A 17,710-nucleotide genomic window follows, 5' to 3' on the forward strand; every position below is an offset into this window, starting at 1 on the left:
GGCGAAAAAAGCCGCAAGGGCGAAGCTTCGCCTTTGTTTTCCTACATCAAATGCAGTAACCCTTACTGCATACAGCTAGCGATCCCCTTTACCGCTAAGCGTAGGGGCCTTAGGCACTCTCCTCGGCTCAGCCCAAGCAATCCTTCTCCTGTACAGGCCCTCTTCGCTCAGCTGAGATAGGAGCGGAACGGAAGGAGGCGCTCTGACGACAATGTCAAATACGAGGCGCCGGTTACGTGCCTAATGACGCTACTCGCCTGCCACGACTCGCTCTGAGGCCGAGAGGAGAAGCGAGCTGAGCGGGCTGGAAAACCAGGGCTACCGAGGCCTGCTCTCCTCCAGTTCCTCCTGCAGTCGCCACCACAGCAGGGCAGGTGGTAAGCGCTGCACGACTCCCTCGGAGAGCTGACAAGCGGATCCAGAGCGGGAGGGGCGGGGATCTGCGGAGGAGCCTCCCTTCCCCCTTCTCTCCTTTGGAAGGATCGCGTCCTCTGGTGCTTCAGTTTGACGTTTTCCGCGCGGCAGTACCCGGGCTTCGCTTGGGGCGGGATGAATCGCTGTCTCATATTCTAAAATGAAAACTTCAATCCAGAATAAATTTTTCTGATATTACATACGACTCACATATTAAACGCCTGCCTTAAATACAGTAATCAAATACGTTGCAAAATTTATCTGTAGTTTTAACATTTTGTACAATTTTTCTAGGACTAAGCCTATCACATGTCAAGCAATTTACTTCCGAGTAAATATATAGCGGATCGGTCTGAAGGCTGGCAGGTAGTATTCAAAGGTGTCATCTTTGCAAGATCGAATATTATTGGCGAAATCCACTGATAATTCATAAGGCAGAACCATAATTTTCACGTAAAAATTGTTATTAACATTAATAACCACCACACAAGCAGAAATAATTGTAATAATTTAGTACCCATCCCAAATTTCACATATTAGTATGAAGTTGATTGGATCTGTACAAGTGTGTATTGTATGTGTCTGTGCCCTCTTCATTTAACAAGCCAGATGATATGGCTGGGAAGTATATTTTCAGGGTGATCATTTACATATATTTAGAAATAAGACACACTGAGTCAATAAGATTTAGCTCAAGGACTTTATGTTAAATGATTGAAAGGAAGACATGTACAGAATTTTTTTTTAAAGTCAAAAGAGAGTATTCAAAAGCAAATTTCAGTTATTTTAATATATCTCTTTCTAGAGGTGCGTAATATAAATAAAATATAAGTTTTAGACCTTGTATTTTATCACTTTGGAAACAGGTCTTCAGCATCTTTCTGAATGAACTATTTAAAATAAACATCAGAGACATGCAAAATATGCATATGCAAAATATCACTTAGCTGGGGCAAAATTAATATTTTTTCCAATTATTGAATTATTGAAATATTTTTTCTAAGTGGTAATATGATTGGGTTATTTTCTCTATAATTAAATTTTACTTGTGATAAATGGTGCCAGCTAAATAAAATAAAAATTTCAAATTATTGGCATTTTAAAGGTTAGGAAAATGCATTCTTGCCAACTTGTTATATTTTAGGGTAGCTTCTATTCATATATGAAATAATACAATCATATCTCTAAAATACTATTTTATAAGTAATTAAACTTTTTCAGATACAGCATGATAACAAGGAAAATTACCAGGGGTAAAAATATCCTGTTTCATAAATGGCATATCCCAAACTTGATTATTGGTTTCTGCCCATTGTGCAGGGAAACCTCTTGCTTTTTCTAAACTTGTTCTGAATATTACATGTTCCTATTAAAAATATAGGTGCAAAAGAGAGAAGGGTTTTTTTTTAATCATTTCAGTGTAAACATGCTTCTCTTGTTGCAAATATTTTAGTCAATAATAAATGAGCAATATGATCAGATGTATTACCTCCATCTGTAACTATATCAAAAAATTAATAGAAATGTTAACAGCCAACAAGAAACTTGTTGAAGGTTTGACAAAAATACACCTTTAAAAATTGCTTTTACAAAGAAATAAAAAAGTTTTATTTAAAAAAAATAAAATAATTTTAATCCTCTCCAATGGTTTCAAATTTCTATTTTTATTAACTCTTTTTACTTATGGGGTCTGAAATATCCATTTAAATTCATCTGTAGATTTTAACTACATTGGAAATAATTATATACTTCATATTTTTACAATGTATGGTATTAATGCCAGAGATTTCTAAATTTTAAAAGCCATGCATATTACATACATACATTTTAAGGCTTTAGCAATTTAATGTTGTGCAACTTTCTACAGCATTTTAGGAAAAGTTCAATACAGTTTTCCTGTTTTTAAAACAACATTTTGATTGTTGGTTTATTAGTGGTAAAAGTGAGGTTTTATATTATCCATAGAACTAAGTTATAATTATACATTAAAGTTGGTTTTCATTTTCACTTTGGCTATGGGTGTTTTATCAATGTTTTATTTTAATTTCTGCAGAGCCACATGACCTGGAGCAAACTTCCTTTAAGAAATCTCAATTTTATTGAAGCTTCAAAAGTTTTTGTGAGATCATGTTCTAAGATAGTAAGCAATCCCCAAATAATTGAGTTAGGTTGTTATAAATGTATGCCTTTATAGTAATGCTTGTTTTTATTAATTTAAAAATGTTCTTGGTAATTAAAGTCATATTTAGATACCAATGACAACAATATTGTGATTAAGATTATAAAATGAAGTTATATTCCCCTACATTTTGTTTTATTTGTTAAACATATCACATCCCTTGTGTATATGTGACTTATTATTTACATTCTCTTTTTAAAGAATAAAGCTAGAACTTTTGCAATTAAATTAATAATTATTTTTAATGCTTATTTAACAAAAAAATCTCCTTGTTGAAATATTTTTCATTAATTTTCACAGAAGAGATAGGAGTTAGGAAATGTATATCAGAATAAATAGTTGAAGCTAAACAATATATACAATCAAATACTTTCTAAACAAATACTATGTAGTGTATTTTAAAAGTATTTCAAATAGCTTTAACTTTTATTTTATGAAGCACATACAGATCTTAAATCTGAAAAGTCATTATGCTTTTAGTAGTAGAAAATATTTGAAGTAGTTCTCTGTTCAGTTTATTTATAAAATTATCTGTTCTCGTGCTCATAGTCTGGGGTTCAACCTCTTATGAAAAATAAACTTTTTAAGCAAGGCTGTTAAAATGAAATTCCATTTCTGAAAAAAAAATAACTTAATCTAAGTTATGTAAACTGGTATTTATTAGAATCAAAATACCTATCAAAGTGTCATATATTGGGTATCCATTGAAATATATTTTTAGAACACGTATAATATGAAGCATAAAAAACTAAATTTCATCCATCCAAGATAGTTATATTTGCCGAATTGGCAATAGAATCTTTCTTATTTTTTATTGTATAATTATTGGGAACTTTAATACTGTAGATTTTAAAAATGACCTGCACGCATGCCTTCCTAGTTTAGTAATGGTTCTCTCCCAGCCCAGTGGGATTTTATAATCTGTTGCCTCCTTGGTTATCAAAGGGGAGAAAGTTGGTGCTTATACAGGTAGTCTGAGAGGTTAGCATCTAGTATCTTAATATATCTAATCTTAACCGGACCTGTTTTTAAATGCCTTTCCACATTGCCTCACAGAGAAAGGCAGTGCAGCTTGGTTTGCTAGATAACCGATTATCGTAATTGGGGAATATATCCTGATAGCTAAAAAATAAAGAAGCGCTAGGTATCTAGCATATTTTAGCAGATAGAGGACCCGGATTGTGGGGGCAATAAACTGACTTTGTATAAATATACAAAAGTATGAAGGCTATTGCTTAACGCTTTGTAAGCCGCCCTGAATCTCCGGAAAAGGGCAGCATATAAATTAAAAAAAAAAAAGATATATTTTCGGTGATAAAGAGAACCAGTCAAACCTGCCCAGCCCACTCTTAGCTGACATTGCTGAAGGTACTAAGAAGACGCTCCGGGTTTTCCTTGCGGGGAATGCGTAGCAATATAGGAGGAAGGGGCGGCACCCTTAAAAACTCCAAGTGGCCTCCGGGGTGGATCTCACCTTCTTCCCGGCTTGCTCGTAAGACCTCAGCTTGATTCCGCTGAGGCGGGGTCCCGGTCACGCCGCCCAGCGCCAAGAACGGGCGAGTAGTCTGCCCGCGACTTTCACTGGGTTTTTGGATGTCAAATTGTAGCGCAAACTCCAGGAATCGTTCTGAACCCGGGAGCAAACGGCAGCGAGGAAAGACATTGTCCATCGTCGGAGCTGCAAGGATGGCCTGAGTCTGAATTATTGACGCGCTAAAGAGTTAGCGCTTGCCTCTACCTTTCAACCTAGCAGATGCCGGCTTTCGACCTTCCAGGAGTCGAATGCCCGTGAGAAGTAGGCCGTTGGTTATTTTTACTTAAAACCGTCTGGAAAAACTATTTCGGGTATTCGTTTGCTTTGTTTTCAAGAAGTAGTGCAGCTTCCAAATACTTAAGAGTTGTCCTTGATGGAAATGTGGTGCTTTCCAGCGTGGACGGTTTAGAATATGCAGTTTGTAGATACTAAACCAAAGGCTGACTTGGCCGAGGTTGCCTCTTAAACTTGCTCATACCATAGAAAGAACCAGGAAGAAGGAAAGCAAGGCTTGGAAAGCTGCTGTGTGGTTCCAGTGGTAGTTTTTGTTTCAATGAATTGGTCCAATGTCTAGTCAGAGGAAAAGAAACTTGTCTTGTGAGATTCACTCAGAACTATTGTGGATATGCGCACAGAACTATTATGGCATATATTCTCAATATATTCTATATATTCTATTATAAAGTGCAAAATAGCAAAAGATTGTGGCATCTTTCTGCCTCAAGTTAATAAAGATGCTTTGATGTATATAATATATTCCATTTTAGGGCAAACATTCTGGTTTCAGGTTTTTAATGTTTCTTTATTCCTTCACCTTGTTTTATAAAGAGGCTGTTTTCACTTTAGTCCTGAACTTGAGCACAACTGAAGAAGTAGGGTAAAATTCCCTATTAAGAAAAGCTAAATAAATTCCAGGATTTAGTTTGAAGAGAAGAAAATTTAATTTAGAAATTGTAACATTATGAGCAGCAAGACTTTACTGCTGAAGATTGGTTGTTTTCAAGATCTAGAGCAGAAAACATCTAAGAAAAGATTAGGCTGGGCTCAACACCCATCTAATTCAACTGCCCTTTACTGTTCAAATTTGACAAGGAGAGCAGTGCAGACCACTTAAAGAAACAGTAGCAGGAGAATGGATCTTTGATTTAATTTGGAAAGGCTATTCTGTTTTGGAAACTGCTTGGACCGTCTGCTGGGAGGACAGCATGATTTCCACACAAAATGACCTTCCTAGTGTGATCCCTCCAAATTCATGCATTCTCTGGAATCAGTCGAGGTGGGCAAGCATTGTAGAAATTGCTCAAGGTTAAGTACAGCCTCTTTCCCCATTTTGCAAAGTAAGGTACCTGGGAAGGTTTTAGAGTTTGACGGGCGGTCGGGTCTATGAAAGCAATTAGAGAGGAGGGGGATGTTTTCTAAGTTCTTTGTATAACAATGTAATCCTGAAAGTAAAGGTTGCTCTATTATAAAACACCCTAGGAAAGCACCCTAGGAGCCGGCGAGTAAAAACCCTTGAAGTCATGCAGTTTTCAATTGGGGAGCTTTAGACAGGCGGGAAATGGTGCGAATTTCAAAACGAACGTGCTATGGTATCGTAGGAATGACCCCGACACGTCGGAGGAGGGTGGCATTGATTTATGCTTTCAAAGGATTAAGTTGGCTCAAGGAAGAGGTAGTGGGATCGCAGGTTGCCTCTTGCGGGGTGCGGACTCCTCCCGGCTCTCTCTTCGCTTGAACACTTCGCCTCCCGCAGACGGGCGGCAATTCCTCCTTGGGGACGGCGGGCGACAGAAGGGTCTGCTTAATGGGCCAAGAGGCGGGATGAGGAGGACGCAGGGGGAGCTTCCTTCTCCGTCCGGTTTATGTCTGCAGACAGACCTGAGGCATACGCCGACTTCTGAAAGGGGAAGAGGAAAAAGAGTTACTCTGATGATGCGTCCGCGTATTCGCGTTTGATAGTAGATCGACCCCCTCCCCTCATCGGCTCCATCTCCCCCGAGGGAGAGGCGGCAGCGGCGGCGGCCTCAAGTCGGGGTGCGCGTGAGGAGGGAGGGGGAATCCAGGCGCGCGCGAGCCGGAGCCGGGGCCGGGCGGAGTCTGTGTCCCTGGCGAAGCTGGCCTGGCGCAGCGCGAGGGCGGGTGCGGGGTCTGGCCGACTGCTAACGGGCAGCTGCGCCGGTGGCGGCGCAGCCCGAAGAGAAGAAGGCGCGATAGCCGAGCGGAGGACGGGTGGGTGGGGCCTGAGTGCCAAGAAGCGAGCGCCTCCCTGCCCTCGCCCAGTCTAACCCAGCGAGGCGCTGCCGTCTCCGATCCCGGGGCACCTCTCCTGGTCCTCGCGCTCTCGCGCTCTCCTCCTCTCCCCGTTCCTCTGCCCAGTCGCGCGCTTCCCCCTCTGCCATGTTAGCCGCTCTCTCTCTTTCTGTCTCCTCCACAGATCTCGCGAGAGCGGCCGGCTGCTGCTGGTGGCTGCGGAGGGGGTTGGAGCGGCGGCGGCGGCAGGAGCAGTAGCGGCGACGGGCGGCGGCGGCGGCGGAGGAGGAGGCGGCGGCGGCGGCCGGGAGGCGCAGGCAGGCAGGCGGGCGTCGGGTAGCCCGAAGGCATCATGGCGGATAGAGACAGCGGCAGCGAGCAGGGCGGCGGCGGCGGCGGGGCGCCGGGCTCGGGCCCTGGCGGCGGCGGCGGGCCCGGCAGTAGCGGCGGCGGCGGGGTGGGCCTCCAGCACGAGACGCAGGAGCTGGCCTCCAAGCGGGTGGACATCCAGAACAAGCGTTTCTACTTGGACGTCAAGCAGAACGCGAAGGGCCGCTTCCTGAAGATCGCGGAGGTGGGTGCTGGAGGCAGCAAGAGCCGGCTGACGCTCTCGATGTCAGTGGCGGTGGAGTTCCGCGATTATCTGGGCGACTTCATCGAGCACTACGCGCAGCTGGGGCCCAGCCAACCGCCGGAGCTGGCGCAGGCCGCGGACGAGCCTCGGCGGGCCCTGAAAAGCGAATTTCTGGTGCGCGAGAACCGCAAGTATTACATGGATTTGAAGGAGAACCAGCGCGGGCGATTCCTGCGCATCCGCCAGACAGTCAACCGCGGCCCAGGCCTCGGCTCCACACAGGGCCAGACCATCGCCTTGCCAGCGCAAGGGTTGATCGAGTTCCGCGACGCCTTGGCCAAGCTCATCGACGACTACGGCGTGGAGGAGGAGCCGGCCGAGCTGCCCGAGGGCACCTCCTTGACGGTGGATAACAAGCGGTTCTTTTTCGACGTGGGCTCCAACAAGTACGGCGTTTTCATGCGGGTGAGCGAGGTCAAGCCCACCTACCGCAACTCCATCACCGTCCCTTACAAGGTGTGGGCCAAATTCGGACACACTTTCTGCAAGTACTCGGACGAGATGAAGAAGATCCAGGAGAAGCAGAGAGACAAGCGGGCCGCCGCCGCCGCCGCATCCTCCTCCTCCTCCGGCGGAACAGAGCAGCAGCCAGAGACCGAAATCAGCAGCAGCACCGCTATCCCCACTGGCCCGCCCGGAGCCTTGCTGCAGGCGGAGGAGCCAGAGGAGGATTGATCTCCATCTATCTTTCCTCCCTCCTCTCCACATCCCTCCTTCCCGTTTGGCTGCCTCCTCCCTGCCCTGCTGCACAGAGACACTGGTAATAATGACAACAACACACAGAGAAAGACTTTATACTGTAAGGGAGAGAAAGAGAGAGAAAACCAACATCCACAAGCCGAAAATAATGCATACCGTTAAATATACCTGTTATAACTCCAAGGGGAGCACCATCTACCTATCCACCACCAAAACTGACAGCCGAGCAAGCAACTTCTTTCTCTCCACCCCATCGCTGGATTGTTCCTTCCACTCTTGCTCATCGTATAAAACAGTAAGCAGCTGCTAAAAACAAACAAACAAAAAAAAATTACAAAAAAAGTAATAACATTATATAAGATGAACTGTGTTTCCTACTTGATTAAAAAAATATAAAGAACTGAGTGTTTATTTCCCTAATTAACCAAGAACTTTTGTACACGTTTAAGCTATTATTAAAAAAAAAGTGTTTGCAAAAATGGTCAAGATTAAAATATTGCTGAATTATATTAAAAAAGAGAAAATGTCCTTTTCATGTTGAGCTAACATTTGACTTTAGCACAAAAAAGAGATATTTTAGAACACGTAAAATAATATTTTTAGTTTTTCTTCTCATTTTGTTACCAAATTTCAAAACCTTTCATGGAGGTTATTATAGTATATTTGACACCCTATATACCTGTGATTAGAGATGTGTATATATATATGAGGGCTAGGCATGCTGTGTGTCTGAGCTTTGTCTAAATGTTATGCAGAAGTCTGTAGAGTTAAAAGGTACGTAGGTTTAATTCATGCAAGGTAAACAATAAGTGCTCTCTTTTATACAATATGCATTGCATCTGGACCTTAAGCATATAAAATGGTCAGTGAAACTTCTGTGAACATAAAGAAAAATATTAAAAAGGCATTTAAATGAAATTTGCTAACTTGTGATTTTTATGGTTTGAACCAAAGTTATTCAAATAGTAAAAAGAGAGAGAGAAATGATCTCCCATATTTTTCTGCACCTGTTTGGTTTACAACTAAGTAGGTATCTTGTCATTGTTGTGTATATGAGATGTAATTGTATTGTTCATAATATATATATTTTTATGAAGTGTACTTAAAGTACTTTAACATGCAGCGATTTTCAGTATGCCTTTTTTTTCAACAACAGGTGGTAAGGGTTTTTTGTGTGGCCACTAGCACTATTTTAATTTGTTCAGTCTCAGTCAAAACTCCAGCTTATGTTAGTGCTAACTAACTTGTGTAGGCCTGTCGTAGACATCAGTTCAACATGATTATGATGTAATCCTACTGAGCCATGGATTTGAATTTCCTTTAAAAGTAAAAGCCAAGTTGGTGTGTTGTAAAGAAATTTTCATGTAGCTGTGGTGCTAGTTATTACTGGCTACATACTTTATTCATGTAGTATTGACTCCTCCCCCAAGTGTGCAAACCTTCAGTTATAATTATGTACTTTGTGTGATATATATTAAAGTTGTAAAGTATAAAAATAGTCTGAGAATACTAACCTTTCTGGAAGTGTTCTCCAACTTGCAATTATTTGTAGTAATATACTTTTACAGATTTTTCTTTAAAATATTTGTGCTTTTAATTGACTAACTACTTGCTGCTGTATAGTAAAATATTAATATATTTTTATCATTAAACTGCTGCATGACTATCATCATTGCAAGTGAAAAACAATAAATGATGCCTTAAAACATAGAAAAAATAGTTGGAATTCTGTAGGAAGAATGGACAAGACAAGAATCTTATTGATTCTTGAATTTCTGAGTGTATTCATTTTCTAAACTACTTTGACAAATTTATCAGTGTGGATTTAACTACTGTATGTAGGAAATTCTACCTGTAGGAACAGAACTGTGTTTTGGTTCTCATTGATTGTAAGAGATTGGGTCTAGGTAAGACAATGATGGTTCAAAAGAAATGTATGTTTAGTTAAAAAATAATCTCCTTCTTTACAGATGTATTATAAGTTATTAAGACAAATCTGTTTCAGTTATATCCTTTATTTCTAGTTAAATATATTTGCTAATGGTGTCTATATAGCACCAAATGTGCAATAATATTATAGTGGTTAGGAATTTTTTTTTAGAATCACTGGAATTTATTACAATTGTTTTCTAAGATGCACTTTTCCATAAGGAAAAAGTAAGCTTCCATGGTGCACAATGTTTTCGGCTGCATGTAAAAACATTGAGTGTCAGATTTGCTTTGTTTTAATTGAAGCACTTGTAGGCGGTTTCATACTGTATTTGAACTATGATGTAGAAAGGACTGCATTTTCCATACTGTAGGTAGTTGAAAAGCTTAAATGTTTTGATTTTTGCTATTTTGTTTGTAAGTTCCACTATTCCCTACAGTGTCTAAAGTTTTAATTCTAGAGATTGGCAGAAGCGTTGTTTTTAGCAATAACTTGTTTTGTATGGGGAGAGGGACAGTCTTGTTCCATTTGAATTAAATCTGAATTAAACTTCTGTAACAGCAAAATACTCAACTCGGTTTTAGAATGGACATAGACAGTAGACCTGTAAAGAGAGTTTAAGTGAGTACTTTGCTTCTCAGGGTGTGATCGTACATTTTATCTGCCCCACTGTTGCCTGTGACCAGATTTGTATAACATAACAAATGTATGTTTATCAAAGGCAAAAATAGAATGAAGGTACATAGTGTAGGCAGTTAGTCCTTACCTACCACCTTTGACCCTCTAAATCTGTTGTCTGATTCCAGGCAATGTTGAAGTTATTTTAGTCAACAAATATATGTTTTGTTTGTGCCTCTTTCCTGAGAGTCAAAGTTCAAAAATCTTTTCCTAGTCTGTGTATCTGAGAATTCAGTTTTTTATATCAGGGCTCTCCAACCTTGGCAACTTTACGACTTGTGAACTTCAACTCCCAAAATTCCTCAGCCAGCTCATGCACTGGCTGAAGAATTCTGGGAGTCCACAAGTCGTAAAGTTGCCAAGGTTGGAGACCTCTGCCTTATATGATGGAACAAGATGACATGTGAAGTTTATAATTCTCCTTTTATTATATCTTAGTCCAGTTCCAGCAGAATTTGGTGTCTCATGTTGAAGAATCTGTTTTCCCCCATAGGCACACTAAATACTTTAGGACAGTGGTGGGATTCAGCCAGTTCACACCACTTCGGGAAAACCAGTAGTTAACTTTCTGAGCAGTTTGGCAAAATGGTTGTAGGAAGAAATCATTAGGGCAGAGAACCGGTTGTTAAATTACTTGAATCCCACCACTGCTTTAGCACCAGTTCAATATGCTGTTATTTGAACCATAAATTACCTTGATTTGAATTCATGTTTTTCCAGTTGAGGTGCTCAGTACCTGATAAAGGTACAACAACTCACAATTAAAATAAGCAATAGTGAGAGAATCTTGTTTAAAGGCCAGATGAATAAAAGTAATGGTATATTTGATCATATTTGGTATTTTAAAAATAGTATGTTCAAATGTGCCAAGCATCCAGCTTTTGGAAAACATGCCTTATTTTTCCTGAATATGTTTTCAGTGTCTTGTAGGAAAGATCCACAGTCATAATGATATTTTATATGAAATGCAAGAAAACTTGAAATCCACTGCAATATAAACACAAGTCTGTTTTTGTTTTATTTTTAAATGAAAGGGGCACTGTCAAGTAACTTTTAAAATATGATCTCCCTTTCAGACTATCACAGCATGGCAATTGTGTTCATTTTAATTCCACTTGTTTTTTTTAAGTTGCTCTGTCTGAGAAATTAAATAAATGAGTTAAAATTAGACACTGTTGATTCATGCCTCTTTATTATTGTATGCTGTAAAATGCCATTTTCAGCCAGAGGGGGAGCTAAAGTAATTAAGAAATAATATTCACTGTAGAGCAGAAATTCTCTGAGTGCTAGAAAAAATTAGCAGAGAAGGACAAAAATAGGGAATGCAGCGTTTATTAATCTATCAAGAATAAAAGGTGTAAGCAATTTTTGCATGCAGATAATGGAAGACTTACAAAAATGTAAACATAAAAATACTTGACAGTGTCACTTTTTAAAGTATAATTTCTGGGACTGCACCTGATTCTATGTAGCTTTCCTTGAGCAGTACTACGGGTATGAAACAGAAATACCCAATCAATATTTTGTAAAATGTTGTAGATCTGTCTTATTGTGCAGACAAGAGCCATCATTTCCAGCAATGAAGAAAATTTATGTGTGGCTATAGTAGGCCAGAAATATCATTTTAAAGAACAGCATTTTTTACTTTTAAAACATTGTAACACTGCTTTTAACAGCCAAAGCTGTGCAAATTATTGCACAACAAGCTGTGCAAATTATTGTATATAGTCACCTAATTAGATGGGATTTCTGCACTAACAAGTACATACAAGTTACCGGTGCATGACTTTTCATGCTGACCAATAGTAACAAATCAATTTTGAATTGGTAGACAGCACTTTTGAAACAAATAATCTTCCTGTAAGAGATGATTATATTTTATAACTATTTTCCAATAAAATAATATTTTTATCAATTTTATTTTATTTATTTAAAGTAATTTTTATTTTGAACTGTATAAGAATAACTGATGATCCCATAATGCACTGTTAATTGTCAAAAAGTTAGTTACAGTGAATTAGAATAATTGTATTGACATTTCAAAAATCTATGGAGATTCTAAATCATCCAGGTCATGGTTGTTCCAAAGATGCTTTTCCAAAAGGCAACTGGATTTTCTTGGGGTTTTTTCATCGAAAATACTGATACAGATAAACCCCCAAGTGGCTTTAACAACTTTCAGAGAGCTAACAACAGACCCCTCAGAGTGCTAACAACCAAATGACTGCCAAGAATATAAATCCTTCCATTCCCCACCAGTCAGTTAGAACTGAAGAAGCTTCTTGGATGAGAAGTGAAACATCAAGGGAAAAAAAATGAAGAAAGTCCACTTGCCTTTTGGAAAAGCACCTTTGGGACATTGACATTTCAAGTTTAAAATTAAATCTCAGCTATGTTTGATTTCTGACGTATTTTTTGTTTTATAAATTTACAGTAGAATCCTACTTCTGCCCATCTTCCTTCTGGGCATTGTACTTTCTAGTACCAGTGCTTATACTCTGTATAATAACCTCCTCCAATTTGATACCTTCTAGGCACAAATATATGTTAGATTTATAGATTTATAAAACCAAGAATTCCCAGAAAGTTGTAGGTGCAACACATCTGGAGACAACTAAGTTAAAGAAAGCTGCACATATATAGATAACATGTATACTGTATACGTAGCCCTCAACTTACAAGAGTTCATTTAGTGACCATTCAAAGTTACAACATCAATGAAAAAATGACATGACAATTTTTCACATAACTGTTGCAGCATCCCCATGATCAAAATTCAGACAGTTGGCAACTGACTCATATTTATGATGGTTGCGGTGTCCCAAGGTCATGTGTTCACTTTTTTTGACCTTCTGACAAGCAAAGTCAATGGGAAACCCAGATTCATTTAATAACTGTGTTACTAACTTAACAACTGCAGTGATCACTTAACAACTGTGGCAAGAAAGATTGTAAAATGGGGTAAAACTCACTTAACAAATGTCTTGCTTAACAATATAAATTTTGGGTTCAATTGTGATTATAAGCCAAGGGCTACCTGTATAACATAAACTTTCTATAAAGATGAATCTTCTAGTTACAGTTCCCTCATGCTTTCCTGGCAATAAGAATCTCAGACTTTTCTTTAATCGAGTGGGCAACTCTAAACAAATCAGCAGTATAATTTCTTAATACTGGGAGATGGAAATTTAAAAAAGAAAATAAAAGAAAACCTTAATATAGACTTAAGAGAAAATTAATACCCATGAAAGACAAATAAAGAAATGCCAAAATATTTGGCCCTGTCCACAACTTTAATACAGTTGCTTTGCTCTGTCCTCTGTAGTTCTCAGCCCCACTTTCCAAGTATGGTAAGTGTGGTCCCAAGTCATAAAAAGGCTGCTCAGCATATTCTAGGTTAATATGCATAATACTGCAATGTTCTTTGGAGTTCTTGGTACTCTCTGGAGTTGGTTGCTTGCAGACATCATGTTACCTTGTTGGGTCATGACACATCTGCAAGCAACCAAGCAACCAACCAACCTCAGCACCAAAAACTCCACAATTCTACCCTGAGCTTCATATATTCTATTATATTGCATTATTCATCTATTAAAACATTATAGAAATTTTTACAATTTCTTGGGTAGATAAATACAGCTAATTGTTTGTGATCTTAGGAAGGACTATATTTACTAAATATTTCTTCCTCTGTTACTTAGTATTGCATATTTAACAGTAAAAATGTTTGATTTATTAAGTCATTGAACTGTATATTTTTGCACAATACTTTACTATTATTCTTAATAATTGAAATAATAATGTTTGAGTTGTTTCAGGTGAGAGACTGCTAATCTACCAGATCTTCCACCTTGTTCTCAATGTATTTGTTTTACAAATGTGCGTCTTCAATATATTGTTATCAGATATATAATTGCTTAGCATGATATAAGAATTAGACCACAGTCTGAATTGTTTAAGAAAGCTGAGCATCGAAATTCTGGCACTCATGCACTTAAATGCTAGCATTTTTTTTTTTTTTTTAGTTCATGCACTCTTATATCTCAAAAAATTCTACTGGAAATAAAATAAAATACATTCACTTAGATCACTGCCTTTTCCTTCCTTTCAGCGCCAACCTCTGAATTAAGTGCCAAATTAAGTTTATTTATGAAACTTAAATCAGTTTGAAAAGAAGCATACTGTGCAGCATAGAAAGCTCCTGTTTGAGCAGTGAAAGACTTGTGCTCTTAATGGTCATGAAAATCTGAGTCCACACAACTTGTTAAAAGTGCAGATTGTTTAATCATGATGCATTGAGGATAACATAAGGACTGAACTCCAATACAATAAGCAGAAATCAAATAAATCACATTGTAGCATAGCACGCATGAATCGTGTACTTGGATCCACTTATTTCCATATTACAAGATTCTTTAAAAGTGCTGCAAACAGCATATTTTTGCCTCTAAAACAACTTTTCCTATTTAAAAAAAAAGCTAGAGAAGTTTTTCAAATAAAAGCTAGAGAAGTTTTTTAAAATCTATAAAGACTGGGAATTTTCCTGTCATATTTGTTCATGTATCTTAAGTTATAAATAAGCTCAATCCTCTGCATATATTTTGAGAAATTGAATGAAACTCGCCCTAGTTGTACATAGTCTTGGAGGAAGAATTAAAATAATGTTATCTCTAACTATCTACAGTACTCTTTAAATAGTGAAAAGGCAAAATAAAATTGACACCTATTTTTTTCTCAAGGAAGAAAGAGTACTGGCAATGCAGGTGATAGCATGAAACCCTTCAAGGGATTTAAAAAATTAAATTCTAAGCTTTTAAAACTTAGAAAAAGTACCCTTCTAGCACATTTGTTATAGAAGGCATATATTTTACCTTGTGTTGTTCAGAGCAAGCTGTTTCCTAAAAACTGAAAAATCACTGCAGAGGGCTGTTACAGAACAACTTCTGCTGTCTACAAAAATTCAATGGACATTTCTGGAATTTCTATCTTAAAATTCTACTTTGTTCTGATAAAAACCATGAATGTACTGAATATATTTTATTTTTTATATGACCTTATAAAAATGATATAATGGGATTGCGTTCTAAGTATAGCTATATTTTCCTTCTCAATCCTTTTTCTGGTCTTCTAAATGAAAACACAGTGGGTATGACTTTTGTAATTAGTGCATCATAACCCTGACCTTTGCAGAAGATTTCTATCTAACACTGCTAGTTTCCATTTGATTGGCCATTTTATACAGTCATTTGATTACTCTAGTAGTTTACTAGAGTGATCATTTGACATCTCTAGTAGTTTTACCATTGACCATAACTCATATATTGAATCTGCCCTTAGATTGAATGGAAACTGCAGTCTATGTTAAAAATGATATTTAGGTCTTATTGAATGTTTGGAAAATGAATGCATGTTATTCCCATTCTGAAACAAGTGAATCCTCTAAGATTATTTTAGTTCCATGCTCCACTAAAAATCATACTGCTTGTATTTTAAAGTCATGTTCATTTTTCAAATCCCATGCTTAATAGAAGGATTAATGGGTTTAATGTATTAATGTATTTAATGTATCCAGGTATTTTTGATCACAGCTACTGGTGTTATCCATTTCACTGGCCATTTTAACTGACAGTTATAGAATTTTTGTCCAATATAAACCAAATTGTCTACTGCCTATCAAAAAGAACCTTGTAAATGTCTATATATTTTCATTAAATAAAGCTTGGTTCTGTGAAATTAAGTTAAAGATACTGTATTGGCTGTTAAAAGCAGAATACTTTGCTTCAAAATGTTCTTTATTTTCTGGGAAATTGGTCCTTTGTTAGTTTTCATTTGCCAATCAAGGTAAAGCCTTGTTGCTTAGGAAAGGAAATTCTGGCTCAGTGGTTTTACTTGGTAGACACAAAACAACAATTATATAAAATAAAATTATATATGCAATATTTAGTAGGAATGAATGAAGAAAGGTGATAAAAAGCCTCACAGGTATCTGAATATTAGGAATGATGTGATCAAAACTTTTATTAAATATCACTTGTCCTGTTCCATTTTTGTGGTTCCCAGAACAATCAATATTATTTTGGTATGTGACATACATTTTTATCATCTTCTCTCTCTTGTTTTTACAATAAAAATACAACACAACCATTTATCCCTAAAATTGATACTGTTTGGCACATTCAATAACAAGGTGTAGGGTTGTATAAACATATTATGCAGAATAACAAAGGTTGTTTCTTACCACTTCAAGGCCTAACTCACAAATAGTCAAATTTCTTTCAAAATGTCTAATTTGAATTTGAATAATTTTCTAATGTTAAAAATTTGACACTTTTTTCTCTCACTCTGTTTTGAGGCAAAACTCTGTTTTGTTTTTGTTTTGTCAAGTCTGCCGTGTTTTTTAGCGATTAAGGACTTGTGCACTGTATTTTTATGCCGTTGCCAGTTTATATTGTTTGTCATTCCTTCATTCATATAAATTTATCTGCTTTAGTAAAGGAAAGACAGGACACATCTCAGTACTATCCATGGTGAGATATCAAAAAGTCATGGCAGCATGATCAAAGCCCCAGCTTTTTTATATACTACTGTCAACACATCATCTTGACTTTTTAACCTCCTTCCCATAGGTGCCAATGGTAGTTCCCTATGATTTCTTAACAACTATGATATATCTGTATAACATTAATATCCTTGTCTTAGATTTTTGCCTGCATGTTTTTATAGGAAAATGATATATAATAGTTTGTGTTCTTAACCTGGGCTCCTTGTTGTTATAATGGGATGGATTGTTGTTTTGAGAGACTACTTCTTACCTACTTACCTCAAATATATTTCTAAGTACATAAAAATCACAGTTTGGTTCATAAGGGTACACAAAAGAAGTTACTATTCTTGGGAAGTAGATAAGAACAAATGTTTATAAATGTTTATTAATTTGCAGTTATACTATTTTATCTATGACATTGTATTGTAATTTATTGAATTTACACTACATTAAGTCAGAATTTTTAGACATGATTTTTTGAGCAAGCTGTGATGATCTGATCTGCATATAATATGATGTCTGGCTATTTGGAATCAAAAAGAAAAAGTGCTTTTACATTGATGTACTCCTTGTATAGGTAGTCCTCAACTTATGACCACAATTGAGTCCAAAATTTATGTTGCTAAGTGAGAAATTTGTTAAGTGAGTTTTGCCCCATTTTACAACCTTTCTTCTCACATTTGTTAAGCAAATCACTGCAGTTGTTAAATTAGTAACATGGTTATTAAGTGAATCTGGCTTCTTCATTGATTTTGCTTGTCAGAAGGTCGCAAAAGATGGTCACATGAGTCCGGGACACTGCAACCGTCATAAATATGAACCAGTTGTCAAGCATCTGAATCTAAATC

The 17,710-nt window shown here is 37.6% G+C and overlaps 1 protein-coding gene across 2 annotated transcripts in view; it reads left to right on the plus strand.

Moving 5' to 3' along the window:
- The first annotated feature begins 6,639 nt into the window (after positions 1-6,639).
- Positions 6,640-17,710, plus strand: part of PURA (purine rich element binding protein A) — a 31,209-nt gene continuing 20,138 nt past the window's right edge. For both annotated transcript variants that reach the window (XM_070940822.1, XM_070940821.1), the window contains exon 1: positions 6,640-8,005. In XM_070940822.1, the coding sequence (XP_070796923.1) occupies positions 6,730-7,686 (957 nt within the window). In that variant the 5' untranslated portion in view covers positions 6,640-6,729 and the 3' untranslated portion in view covers positions 7,687-8,005. The remainder of the gene's footprint in view (positions 8,006-17,710) is intronic.

Source organism: Pituophis catenifer, unplaced genomic scaffold (genome assembly GCF_029215685.1).
Source record: "Pituophis catenifer annectens isolate HBS135680 unplaced genomic scaffold, rPitCat1.0.hap2 SCAF_3, whole genome shotgun sequence".
Classification (NCBI taxonomy): Eukaryota; Metazoa; Chordata; class Lepidosauria; order Squamata; family Colubridae; genus Pituophis; species Pituophis catenifer.